The sequence below is a fragment of the Zea mays genome, chromosome 1, assembly GCF_902167145.1.
Source record: "Zea mays cultivar B73 chromosome 1, Zm-B73-REFERENCE-NAM-5.0, whole genome shotgun sequence".
In the NCBI taxonomy this organism is placed as follows: domain Eukaryota; kingdom Viridiplantae; phylum Streptophyta; class Magnoliopsida; order Poales; family Poaceae; genus Zea; species Zea mays.
The window spans coordinates 38790093-38803761 of NC_050096.1; the positions used below are offsets into that span (position 1 = coordinate 38790093).

At 49.2% G+C, this 13669-nt stretch overlaps 2 protein-coding genes and 1 pseudogene across 2 annotated transcripts; 2 read left to right on the top strand and 1 right to left on the bottom strand.

The window, feature by feature from the left end:
• The first annotated feature begins 1329 nt into the window (after positions 1 to 1329).
• LOC100191552 (class I heat shock protein 3) lies at positions 1330 to 2160 on the top strand. The gene has a single exon (NM_001136982.1). The coding sequence runs from the start codon at positions 1449 to 1451 to the stop codon at positions 1926 to 1928; it is 480 nt and encodes a 159-aa protein (NP_001130454.1). The 5' UTR covers positions 1330 to 1448; the 3' UTR covers positions 1929 to 2160.
• A 504-nt stretch (positions 2161 to 2664) lies between these two features.
• Positions 2665 to 4552, bottom strand: LOC100216767 (Fructose-1,6-bisphosphatase). Its single transcript, NM_001157234.2, has 4 exons — positions 3987 to 4552; positions 3572 to 3796; positions 2961 to 3467; positions 2665 to 2890 (listed from the first exon to the last, which is right to left on the bottom strand). The coding sequence occupies exons 1-4, from the start codon at positions 4422 to 4424 to the stop codon at positions 2819 to 2821; spliced, it is 1242 nt and encodes a 413-aa protein (NP_001150706.2). The 5' UTR covers positions 4425 to 4552; the 3' UTR covers positions 2665 to 2818.
• A 2111-nt stretch (positions 4553 to 6663) lies between these two features.
• LOC103634246 (uncharacterized) lies at positions 6664 to 7438 on the top strand (annotated as a pseudogene).
• Positions 7439 to 13669: the final 6231 nt, after the last annotated feature.

Sequence of the window (13669 nt, forward strand, 5' to 3'; positions counted from 1 at the left end):
TCGGTTTATTAGGGTAATTCGGTTCAGTCTATTCGGATTTGTGAAATTTTGGGTTCTGAAAAATAAGAATTGTTTTTTCAAAATAATTTTAGGAACCGAACCCAAATAGACTCACAATTTCGGTTCGGTCTATTCGGTCCACCGAATAGACCCAAATAGTAGAGAGACTAGTATCTTTTGTTAAAATATATACACCGAATAATTAATTGGAAGTACTATTATTACAAGTTTACAACGAGTGACTATAAAAAATAACATACAAAGATATATATATATATTATATCATAATTTTTAGCTAATAAGTTCATAAATCATACAATAATACCATCACATATTAAGATCTTATATATTTTGGGTTATTCGGTCTATTCGGGTTTTGAAAGTTAGGAACCGAACCCGAAAACCCGAATAGACCATCAATTCGGTCTATTCGGGTTCGGTTCGGATTCGGGTTCGGGTTTCGGTTTTAAAATGCACACCCCTAGAAGCAGGGTGCGAGGGAGGGAAGGCGTGTGGGGACTCAGCAAAGGTGCCTAGCGGCTTGGATGGGATGACGAGCGGGATAGAGAAACGAGCAAGATGAAGAGTCCGTTGGATTGAGATTTTGTTGTCATTTTTCTATTTTTTTATCAATGCTAATTGATTTATGATCTGTTTGGTTGAGTTGTGGCTGTGAAAAAAATTGTTGTGTGCTGTGAAAAAGCTGTTGTGGGCTGTGAGCTCTTAAAAAGCTAAAAATCATTTGGTGGAAACCACTAAAAGCCGTTAAAAGTTCTTCGATATATGTCTTTATAGTTCTATCTAAAAGCCACTAAAAGCAGGTCTTGGTGTGCTTTCAGTTTTAGACTGCGAAAAAATCAGCTTTTACAAAAAGCTACTTTTTAGATTCAATCCTTTGATTTGGTTTTTAGCTTTTATAGGATAAAAGTCAAAGCTAAAAATCAAACCAAACACACATCCTTAGCTATGCTGCTGGAGTTGTTCTAATTGACGGACGGCTGGCTTATGTGGTCGTGGGCTTCTGGATACTTCTACCTCCTACGAGAACGTACTAGTTGCCACTGGACATGAAGGACTGGGCCACAGATGGAAACTGTTGGGCCAGCCGTGATAGGGAATTCCTTCCTCGACCAAGAGATTGTCGAAGATTCCAGATCAATCTAATAGGTCAAGTCCACTACGTAGGATACAGTCCATAGCAAGTCGAGTGAATTCTAGCCCAACTGTGAGATCTAGTAGGTTCTAGCCCACGCTGGGGCACACGAGAAACCCACAGACAGGCCCTCCCGTCGCTTGCTATAAATTGAGCCCCCCGCGTCGACGCTCGCCATCACAAGCCAGAACAGCCAAGAACAGAGATACCCGAGTCGCCGAAGCAACCACTCACAATCCCAATCTCCCGCGTCACTCAAAACCCGAAGTAACAACCGTCGTCGGTCCGACCAACAATGTCGCTGATTCGCCGTGGAAACGCATTCGACCCCTTCTCCCTCGACCTCTGGGACCCCTTCGAGGGCTTCTTCCCCTTCGGCTCCGGCGGCGTCCGCAGCCTCGTTCCCTCGTTGCCGCGCACCAGCTCGGAGACCGCGGCATTTGCCGGCGCGCGGATCGACTGGAAGGAGACCCCCGAAGCGCACGTGTTCAAGGCGGACGTGCCGGGGCTGAGGAAGGAGGAGGTCAAGGTGGAGGTCGAGGACGGCAACGTCCTGCAGATCAGCGGCGAGCGCAACAAGGAGCACGAGGAGAAGAACGACAGGTGGCACCGGGTGGAGCGCAGCAGCGGCAAGTTCCTTCGCAGGTTCAGACTGCCGGACAACGCCAAGGCAGACCAGATCAAGGCGTCCATGGAGAACGGCGTGCTCACCGTCACCGTGCCCAAGGAGGAGGCCAAGAAGGCCGACGTCAAGAACGTCCAGATCACCGGCTAGGAAGGAAGCACGCGTGCGCTGTGGAGTTTGAAACACAACTGTTCAAGCATGGGTGTCCTACTACGCGTCTTATGTAATTTTGTGTAGTGATTATCCGTTATGTACTCCCGTTGTGTGCAGTGATTTCTGTTATGTGGTCTGGGTGTCCGGCGTGCCACCGTTGCGTGGAGCCATCAAGTATCTATAATGCGTTTATAAATGAAAACCTAATACAATCTGTTCTGTACTACAATTGTATCCCGTGTTTGTTTGCAGTACCAGAAAACTCTGTTTGCCCTCTCGTCGTACCAGTACCGTTCCTAGTACGTTATTGTACTCGTGAATATCAAATTTTATTAAATTTAATTTTAATTACAAAATTGTTAGTAACACTTATAATTTAAAATCAATTTAAAATAGATTTTAAGGGTTTATTTAATACTATATATATAATTAATAAAGTGTTTGGTTTCTTGGACATTTATTTTAAAGTGTTTGGTTTCTTGGACATTTATTTTAAAACGGAGGAGCATATATTCTCTCAGTTCCACAATAAATCTTCGTTCTAAAGTCTACCGATATCGATACATTGGTTTCAAAGTAAGTAAGTATTTATAGGAGTGTGCCGATCTTTAATTTGATTAGATATATATAAAAATAATATCAATATTTATATCTATATATATTTTACTATAAAATGATACGATATGATCAATCTAGTAATTTTTTATCTAATACTATAAATACTAATGTTGTGTGTGTATATATATTAGATCAAAATTGAGATTGTTTGATTTATCGAAATATGAGATGAAGAAGACTTATTTGGGGTGGGAAAGAGAGAGTACATGTATATTCCCTCCCTAAACTTGATGTCTTCGGGAGTCCATCTGATGAGAGAGCTCTGGCATTCAAGCCAGGAATTTCTCCACCTTGTCCACTTCCTCCACGCTCCCAATGTACAGAGGCACTCTTTGGTGGATCTGCACGACGCAAACTGGTTAATCTATCAGCTGGACACAGTTCTACATTCAAGATCAAGTAGTTTGATACCTCTGTAGGTGTGATGTCAAGAATTCTCTGGTGGCCGTCAGAGCCCTTGCCACCGGCCTGCTCGACGATGAAGCTCATGGGGGCGCACTCGTAGAGAAGCCGCAGCTTGCCGTTCTTGCTCTTCTTGTCCCTGGGGTACCCGTAGATCCCTCCGTAGAGCAGAGTGCGGTGGAAGTCGCCGACGAGGCTGCCGATGTACCGCGCGGAGTAGGGCTTCCCCGAGTCGCCGGGCTCCTTGAGGCTGTCCATGTACAGCTTCAGCTTGTCGTCCCAGAGCGCGTAGTTGCCCTCGTTGAAGGCGTAGATCTTGCCCGCCTTGGGGATCTGCACCTTCTCCTGCGTCAGCACGAACTCGCCGTACATGGGGTCCAGCGTGAACACGTACACCCCGGTGCCGACGGTGAGCACGAAGATCACCGAGCTCGAGTACATGCAGTAGCCGGCGGCCAGCAGGTTGCTCCCCGGCTGGCACACGTTCACGATGCACCTCTGCTCCACCGAATCAAGCTGCGCGCGCGTACGTAGTGTAGTGTTGGAGATAGAATTGTGTCACGTAATGAGCCAGTCAGAACAGAAAGAAGGTAAGGGAGATGAGATTAATTAGCACTCACGGTGTCGTTGTCGTCGACGTCGGCGAGGCACTCGTCGTTGGGGTTGTAGATGCCGAAGATGGAGCCAGTGGAGACGGCGGCGTCGATGTTGGAGGAGCCGTCGAGAGGGTCGAACACGACGATGTAGTTGCCGGAGTAGCTCTGCTCCACCGCTACGGGCACGTCCTCCTCCTCCGAGGCGATCACGCCGGTGCGCCCGCTCGACTTGAGGCAGTTGGAGAACACCTGCGCGCGCGCGATCGAGCGTCGTGTTGTACGTTCTTGAATGGTTCTTGTGTTTTTGTGTGCTTGCGTTTGGTAGCGGCTGTGTGTGACGCTGCTGTTTCTTTCTTCTTTGTTTTTGTGTGTGGTTCGGCTGTATCTGCTGTGTCAGTGTGTATAACACAAAACGTGGGCGAGCCACTCAATTAATTACCTCGTTGGAGACGACATCGAGCTTCTTCTGGTCCTCGCCCTGCACGTTGACGGCGCCCTGAACGCCCGTGAGGTTGGAGATGGGCGCGCGCTGCACCAGCGCGGCGATCTGCTTGCACGCCGTGGATATGCTGGCCAGCACGATGGTCATCTCGTTGTCGATCGCGCCGGTCCGCTCCTGCTGCAGCAGCCACGTCGTGAGCGTCACGATCTCGTAGCTGCTCGACTTGGGGCTCGTCTCCGCCGCCGCCGCGGACGCCGCAGTGTCCACGGCCGCCATGCACCGCACGTCCTTAGCGGCCGGCGCCTGGGCCGTGACCCTGCCGGACCTTCTGGCGGGCTGGCCGAGGAAGGAGAGGCGGCATCGTAGGGAGGCCGCCTGCTGGCGGGAGAGGAGGAGCAAGTGGGAGGATGAGGAGGTGGTGGCGGCGGCGGCCATTGCTGCTGCTGCTCCTGGTGGCACGTACACTCTCGCGGTCTCGCCTCTGCTCTTGCTGGCGGTGGTGGTGGCTTGATCTTGTCTTTTTTCGGGTTGAGGTTTGTGTGGTTTTGGGAGCCTGGGAGAGAATGTGGATTGGGGGAAGAATTGTGAGGACGGCGTTGCTTCACCAGCTTTACGTTGTAGCCATCATCAGAGTATCAGACTTGCATGGCTGCACCCTATGTTGTTTACATACATACGGATACGGTACCCATCAGATACGCAGATAGGCTATCCTCCAAAAAAACAGTATATTTCTAGTACCAGCAAGGCAGTATATACAAGGTGTTTCACAACTTAATAAGGTCATCAACATGTTCAGCACGTTCGTTACGCGGGGCCATCTACTCGAACTAGTAACAAAGATAAAATGGAACAAAATTTTAGATCGAAGCACATCACAAATCAGCTAATCTCATGTAGGGATGCTGGGGGTCGGAGCTACAGCTAAGTGCTGTGGGACTTGGAACGGACGCCGGCGGCCGCTCGCTGCCCTGCTCTGCTCGCGCTCGGAGCTAAGGCGCAAAGGCTGCAGCTGTGGACAGTAGAAGACTGGCGCAGAGAGGGACATCGGGCTGAGAGCTGGGAGAGAGGGAGAGGGCGCTGGAACGGCAACCTCTCGAGTCTCGAGTGCGTCGCTGGCGTGCCACCGGCTGCTCGCTGCCCCTGGCCGCCGTTCGCCAGTAGCCATTCGGCGACTACGAGGGGCCGAGCGTGCGGGGGGAGAGTAGACGGAAGTTGGGCCTTCTTCCTTCCATGGACCGTATCCAAACCGGCCCAAGTGTGTCGGGTATTTGTAAGTCACACAAAATTCCTGAGTAGTTTACCGGATCCTTGCAGCGCATATTCGATTAGGCCAATCAGAATTGACTGAGCTGCAATCAAAAAAGAATTGACTGAGCTGTCATTCGAATTTGCAAAGTGCTAGTGCTCGCTCGGATTGCCTATACGGCTATGCACAAGCATATTGCTGAAACTCGACGAGACGTTGACGGCCGTATCTTCTAAATTTTGATTGACACGTACTAATGTGGGAGCTAATGAAATTGTACCTTGCCCATAATTTACATTTTTGATAAAATTGTGTTTGGTTAACTGTATAGGCTCTTATATAGTTTTTTTTTCACAGTGCTCAAAGCAGATCTAATGACGTACTGTATTAGTTAGTAACTTAGTATGCTAGATTTGATCGTATTAGACAGACAGACAGTAAGGATGTGCACATAGCCGATAGCGTAAAAAAGAGACATGCTCTCATCCAAAATCCTCGTAGCTAGAATATGGATAACATAAACAACGAAACATATATCAAATGTAACTTGCCTGTGCAGTATAATCAAATACTAAGACACTGCACACGTTTACGCTAAGCAATTAATCAGACCATATCGACAAAAGGGTTGTCGGGGCTGCGAAAACTGTCCCGCTCGGTCGCCTCCCACTGGGGCGACACGGGCGGCCAAAACCCTAGCCGCCGCCGCCCCCTCCCTCCACTCCAGCCCACCTCGCCGTCACCGGAGGGCGCCGCCGGATGTCCGCGCGATCCAAGGAAGGTGGCGGCGGGGCGATTTTGCTTCAAGAAGAACAAGGCGACCGAGCTGAAGCCCGCCCGGCAGCAGGCTGCCGGCGGCATCCTCCAGCTCCTGCTCTCCAAGATCCTCCGCGGCAGCAGGGCGGCGGCCCAGCGCCAGCGGATGCCCGCGCGCGGCCGCGCTGTACTTCTCTGGCTCCTTCAAGCTGCCGGCTGTCGTGGCGCCGGCGTCATGCTACGTGGAGCTGGACGCCGTCAGGACCGCCGCCTCCTCGTCCCTTCTCCAGCGCGGCAGGGCCGGCCAGGGCCTCGACGGCATTCTGGCGGCAGCGGGCGAGGGGACATGGGCGCGTGGCGCTGGCGGCAGGTGGGGTTTGCGTCGGCAGCGGCGTTGGTTTGGGGCTCGTGTAGGCGCTGTGGGTGGCGCTCTCTTCTTCGCCGCCCCTCCCCTCACGACCTAGACTACGCTGTGGACGGGGCGACAACCGTGCGTCGGCGAGGAGCGGAGGATCTGGCTCCTCAGTGGTGGTGTGTGGCGTCGGCATGTGGGCAGTAGTGGCCCTGGCGGCGTTTGCGGTTGTGCGCATGCCAGGCGGGAGGTGCGGCGCGCGGGCCGGTTGGCTCCGTGCGTTGGGGCGTGTGGTGGGAGGTCCTCCGGCGAAAGCCATGCTCGCTTGTGGGTGGACAGCGGTGACGCCCGTGGGCGCCACCCTTACCCTATTGAGGGTGCCGTCTTTGGACCTCTCGCCCCATGCGGGAACCCTCGCCTCGGCCTTCTTGAGGTCTCTCGCTGGTGCTCGACCGGCGTTGGGGCTCTGAGGGTTGGGGCTGGTGGGTTGGTGCGTCGGGGGGGCGGCAGAAGGTGACATCACGCGACGGCTTGGCGGGGTGACATCGGCGTGGCTGACCCTTCAGCTTTCTCCTTGCTGCTGGCGATCTACACTGCTCTGCTAGGTCTTCGGAGGAAACTTTGCTTGGTTTGTACCAGGCGGGCGGCGACGGCTTTTCGACGTCGTTTCTCCTTCTTGAAGGCGCGGCCCAGGAGACCTCCAGTCTGTGTGTTCGTCCGTGTTGTGGAGGCTCTTTGTCACTCCGCTTGGTTTGATGGTGTTCGGGCCTTTGTCGCTTTTGGCGTCTGCTCGCTCCCGGGGTTCGGCGTTGTGGGTCTTTGCTCGTGGTGAAGAATCGGAGCTGCCTCATGTGGGTGTGCTGAGGCTTGGCAACGATGGCGCGCCGCGGTCTTATTCCTTGCGTCGATGTCTGGATGTAAGCGTCGTCGTGTTGCTTTGGCAGTGTGCGGCTCGTCTTGGGATGTCGGAGCTGCTCGTCTCTTTTTGAGCTTGGCAACGATGACTCTAGATGTGTCTGAGTGTGGGGCCTGTCGTTGTCTAGGTTGTTTGTTAGCTCCTTCGCCGGTTTTTCTACTGTGCGCTCTGTGTAGGTTTTGGGCCCGGTTTCCCTTAAAACTGGGTCAATTCCATTCTTCTTAATTAAGAGGCAGAGCTCCTGCCATTACGTTCAAAAAAAAATTAATCAGACCATAGCTTTTTAGAGAAGAATTTCTGTGGCTTTTCGTACAAGCAGTCAAGCAGCAACGACGAACAGCAACCGGGCCTCATATACATCGACTGAAACTTTTGAAGGCCCACTTCACCGGTTCAACATGACTCATCAGACCAGCAAAACGAAGGAGGGAAACCTTCTTTGTCGGCCCAACTATCCCAACCTGATCCAAACATTACGGTTGGCCGTCGGCAACTCGGCGTCAGTTTTTGTGCTCCGTAAGTATAGTCCGTTCTTCAGAGCAAGGTAGTGAAGATTTCAGTCCCAAAGAAAATAGAAGGTAGTAGTGGCCTAGTGGGGGATTTCTTTAGATCGTTTGTAACTTTGCGAGACTTGTTATTAATAGTCTAGCTAACTGCACTCACCGGAATCTTTCGTGGCAGGATACACCAAGCCATCGATCAGAGACATAGCCTACGTTTTCTACTACGTACTGAATTAACTTTCCTAGGCAATCTGCAAAGGTGGTACTCGCACTGTCGTGTTGTGCTTTACATCGACTCGTCGACAGGTCGTCCAACAAGGCAACAGACTTGTCCTCTTGTGTTGATTTGTCCCCATCCCGGCCAGCCATCTTTTGCTGGCTACCGATCCGGAAGCACAGGCCCCTTCGCTTCAGGGTTCAGACAACTATTTTGTAGCTGGGAAGTACAGACAAATACGCTTGTTGAGAAGAACTCTCCGCTTTGTTTCTTCTTTCACGAGCTACCGGATCTTCCAAGTCCCTGTTTCATTACATGTCAAAAAAAAAAACAATTATGATCTATAACAGTACTAATAGTTTTTTGCAATTATGAATCTATAGAGTAAAAATCTATACATACAAAGGAACTCGTGTGGTAACGTTAAAAGATATCTTATAATCTAATTATCACCATCTCTCCTTCTAAGGTTGTTGCAACCTAAGCCATCGTCGTCTTTCTTTTTGGCGCGTGTGGGGTGGTAGCACACAAACATCGTGTTGCTTCATCATCGCACGTGCGGATCATAGATACATTATTGTTGTTTCTACCGCAGCAACGAACATGAGGAACACTGAAAGGGAATTAGGCTTACACCTAGTTCCTATATAATTTTGGTGGTTGAATTGCCCAACACAAATCCTTGGACTAACTAGTTTGCTCTAGTGCACAAGATTATACAGGTGTAAAAAGGTTCACACTCAGCCAATAAAAAATACCAAGTTTTGGATTCAACAAATAAGCAAAGTGGGAACCGAAGGCTCTCTGGTGTGGAAGCACCGGACTGTCCGGTGTACACCGGACAGTGTCCGGTGCACCAGAGGACTTCAACGCGAACTCGCCACCTTCGGGAATTTTCCAGGCCGGCGCGCTATAATTCACCGGACTGTCCGGTGTACACCGGACAGTGTCCGGTGCTCCAAGGAAGCGCGGCCTCAGGAACTCGCCAGCCTCGGGATTTCACTTCAGTCGCTCCGCTATAATTCACCGGACTGTCCGGTGTGCACCGGACTGTCCGGTGTACCAGCGGAGCAACGGCTACCTCCGCTCCAACGGCTCTCTGTCGCGCATTTAATGCGCGCTCTGCGCGCGCAGATGGCAGGCGCGCCCATTTCGGCGCACCGGACAAGGAACAGTAGATGTCCGGTGTGCACCGGACACCTAGGCGGGCCCACAAGTCAGGAGCTCCAACGGCTAGAATCCAACGGCAGTGATGACGTGGCAGGGGGCACCGGACTGTCCGGTGTGCACCGGACTGTCCGGTGTGCACCGGACTGTCCGGTGCGCCATCGAACAGACAGCCTCCCAACGGCCACATTTGGTGGTTGGGGCTATAAATACCCCAACCACCCCACCATTCATTGCAACCAAGTTTTCCACTTCCCAACTACTACAAGAGCTCTAGCATTCAATTCTAGACACACCCAAGAGATCAAATCCTCTCCAATTCCACTCAAGCCTTTTAGTGACTAGCGAGAGAGATTTGTCGTGTTCTTTTGAGCTCTTGCGCTTGGATCGCTTTCTTTCTTTCTCACTTGCTCTTGTGATCAAAACTCAATTGTAACCAAGGCAAGAAGCACCAATTGTGTGGTGACCCTTGCGGGGAAGTTTTGTTCCCGTTTTGATTGAGAAGAAGAAAAGCTCACTCGATCCGTGGATCGTTTGAGAGAGGGAAGGGTTGAAAGAGACCCGGCCTTTGTGGCCTCCTCAACGGGGAGTAGGTTTGCAAGAACCGAACCTCGGTAAAACAAATCTCCGTGTCTCACTTGCTTATTCGCTTGGGATTTGTTTTGCACCCTCTCTTGCGGACTCGTTTCTTTATTACTAACGCTAACCCGGCTTGTAGTTGTGTTTATATTTGTAAATTTCAGTTTCGCCCTATTCACCCCCCCCTCTAGGCGACTTTCAATTGGTATCAGAGCCCGGTGCTTCATTAGAGCCTAACCGCTCGAAGTGATGTCGGGAGATCACGCCAAGAAGGAGATGGAGACCGGCGAAAAGCCCACTACAAGCAACGGGAGCACTTCATCGGAAGAATCCCGCACCAAGAGGAGGGAGAAGAAGAAGATCTCCTCCAACAAAAGGAAGGAGAAGAAATCTTCTTCTCACCACAAAGAGAAGAAGGAAAAATCTTCTTCCCACAAGCCGCATCGGAGTAGGGACAAGCAAAAGAGGATGAGGAAAGTGGTCTACTATGAGACCGACACTTCATCAACATCGACCTCCGGCTCCGACGCGCCCTCCGTAACTTCTAAACGCCAAGAGCGTAAGAAGTTTAGTAAGATCCCCCTACACTACCCTCGTATTTCTAAACATGCACCTTTACTCTCCGTCCCATTAGGCAAACCACCAACTTTTGATGGTGAAGATTATGCTAGGTGGAGTGATTTAATGCGATTTCATCTAACCTCACTCCACAAAAGTATATGGGATGTTGTTGAGTTTGGTGCACAGGTACCGTCGGTAGGGGATAAGGACTATGATGAGGATGAGGTGGCCCAAATCGAGCACTTCAACTCTCAAGCGACAACGATACTCCTCGCCTCTTTAAGTAGAGAGGAGTATAACAAAGTGCAAGGGTTGAAGAGCGCCAAGGAGGTTTGGGATGTGCTCAAAACCGCGCACGAAGGAGATGAGCTCACCAAGATCACCAAGCGGGAAACGATCGAGGGGGAGCTCGGTCGGTTCCGGCTTCGCAAAGCGGAGGAGCCACAACACATGTACAACCGGCTCAAGACCTTGGTGAACCAAGTGCGCAACCTCGGGAGCATAAAATGGGATGACCATGAAATGGTTAAGGTTATTCTAAGATCTCTTATTTTCCTTAACCCTACTCAAGTTCAATTAATTCGTGGTAATCCTAGATATACTAAAATGACCCCCGAGGAAGTAATCGGGCATTTTGTAAGCTTTGAGTGCACGATCGAAGGCTCGAGGAAGATCAACGAGCTTGATGATCCATCTACATCCGAGGCTCAACCCGTCGCATTCAAGGCGACAGAGGACAAGAAGGAGGAGGCTACACCAAGTCGACAACCAATAGACGCCTCCAAGCTCGACAATGAGGAAATGGCGCTCGTCATCAAAAGCTTCCGCCAAATCCTCAAGCAAAGGAGGGGGAAAGACTACAAGTCCCGCTCCAAAAAGGTTTGCTACAAGTGTGGTAAGCCCGGTCATTTTATTGCTAAATGTCCTATATCTAGTGACAGTGACCGAGGCGACGACAAGAAGGGGAGAAGAAAGGAAAAGAAGAGGTACTACAAGAAGAAGGGCGGTGGTGCCCATGTTTGTCGGGAGTGGGATTCCGACGAAAGCTCAAGCGACTCCTCTGACGACGAGGACGCCGCCAACATCGCCGTCACCAAGGGACTTCTCTTTCCCAACGTCGGCCACAAGTGCCTCATGGCAAAGGATGGCAAGCGGAAGAAGGTTAAATCTAACTCCTCCACTAAATATGAGTCTTCTAGTGATGATAATGCTAGTGATGAGGAGGATAATTTGCGTTCCCTTTTTGCCAACCTTAACATAGCTCAAAAGGAGAAATTAAATGAATTGGTTAGTGCTATTCATGAAAAGGATGACCTCTTGGATTCCCAAGAGGACCTCCTTATTAAGGAAAATAAGAAGCATGTTAAGGTTAAAAAGGCTTATGCTCTTGAAATTGAGAAATGTGAAAAGTTATCTAGTGAGCTAAGCACTTGCCGTGAGATGATTGACAACCTTAGACATGAAAATGCTAGTTTAAATGCTAAGGTTGATTCACATGTTTGTAATGTGTCAATTCCCAATCCTAGAGATAATAATGATGATTTGCTTGCTAGGATTGAAGAATTAAACATTTCTCTTGCTAGCCTTAGAAATGAAAATGAAAACTTGCTTGCTAAGGCTAAAGATTTTGAGGTTTGCAAAGTTACAATTTCCGATCTTAGAGATAAAAATGATATTCTACATGCTAAGATTGTTGAACTTAATTCTTGCAAACCCTCTACATCTATCGTTGAGCATGTATCTATTTGCACTAGATGTAGAGATATTGATGTTAATGCTATTCATGATCATATGACTTTAATTAAACAACAAAATGATCATATAGCAAAACTAGATGCTAAAATTGCCGAGCACAACTTAGAAAATGAGAAATTTAAATTTGCTCGTAGCATGCTGTATAATGGGAGACGCCCGGGCATCAAGGATGGCATTGGCTTCCAAAGGGGAGACAATGTCAAAATTAGTGCCCCTCCTAAAAAATTGTCCAACTTTGTTAAGGGCAAGGCTCTCATGCCTCAGGATAACGAGGGTTACATTTTGTACCCTGCCGGTTATCCCGAGAGCAAAATTAGGAGAATTCATTCTAGGAAGTCTCACTCTGGCCCTAATCATGCTTTCATATATAAGGGTGAGACATCTAGCTCTAAGCAACTAACCCATGCTAAGTTACCTAGAAAGAAAACTCCTAGTGCATCAAATGATCATGATATTTCATTTAAAACTTTTGATGCATCTTATGTTTTAACTAACAAATCCGGCAAGGTAGTTGCCAAATATGTTGGGGGCAAGCACAAGGGGTCAAAGACTTGTGTTTGGGTACCCAAAGTTCTTGTGTCTAATGCCAAAGGACCCAAAACCATTTGGGTACCTAAAGTCAAGAACTAAACTTGTGTTGTAGGTTTATGCATCCGGGGGCTCAAGTTGGATACTCGACAGCGGGTGCACAAACCACATGACTGGGGAGAAAAAGATGTTCTCCTCATATGAGAAAAACCAAGATCCCCAAAGAGCAATTACATTCGGGGATGGAAATCAAGGTTTGGTCAAAGGTTTGGGTAAAATTGCTATATCTCCTGACCATTCTATTTCCAATGTTTTTCTTGTTGATTCTTTGGATTACAACTTGCTTTCCGTATCTCAATTATGTCAAATGGGCTACAACTGTCTATTCACTGATATAGGTGTCACTGTCTTTAGAAGAAGCGATGATTCAATAGCATTTAAGGGAGTGTTAGAGGGTCAGCTATACTTGGTAGATTTTGATAGAGCTGAACTCGACACTTGCTTAATTGCTAAGACTAACATGGGTTGGCTCTGGCACCGCCGACTAGCCCATGTTGGGATGAAGAATCTTCACAAGCTTCTAAAGGGAGAACACATTTTAGGATTAACAAATGTTCATTTTGAGAAAGACAGGATTTGTAGCGCATGCCAAGCAGGGAAGCAAGTTGGCACTCATCATCCACATAAGAACATAATGACGACCGACAGGCCACTGGAGCTCCTACACATGGATCTATTCGGCCCGATTGCTTACATAAGCATCGGCGGGAGTAAGTACTGTCTAGTTATCGTGGATGATTATTCTCGCTTCACTTGGGTATTCTTTTTGCAGGAAAAATCTCAAACCCAAGAGACCTTAAAGGGATTCTTGAGACGGGCTCAAAATGAGTTCGGCTTAAGGATCAAGAAAATAAGAAGCGACAACGGAACGGAGTTCAAGAACTCTCAAATCGAAGGCTTCCTTGAGGAGGAGGGCATCAAGCATGAGTTCTCCTCTCCCTACACGCCACAGCAAAATGGTGTGGTGGAGAGGAAGAATAGAACTCTATTGGACATGACAAGGACCATGCTTGATGAATACAAGACTTCGGATCGGT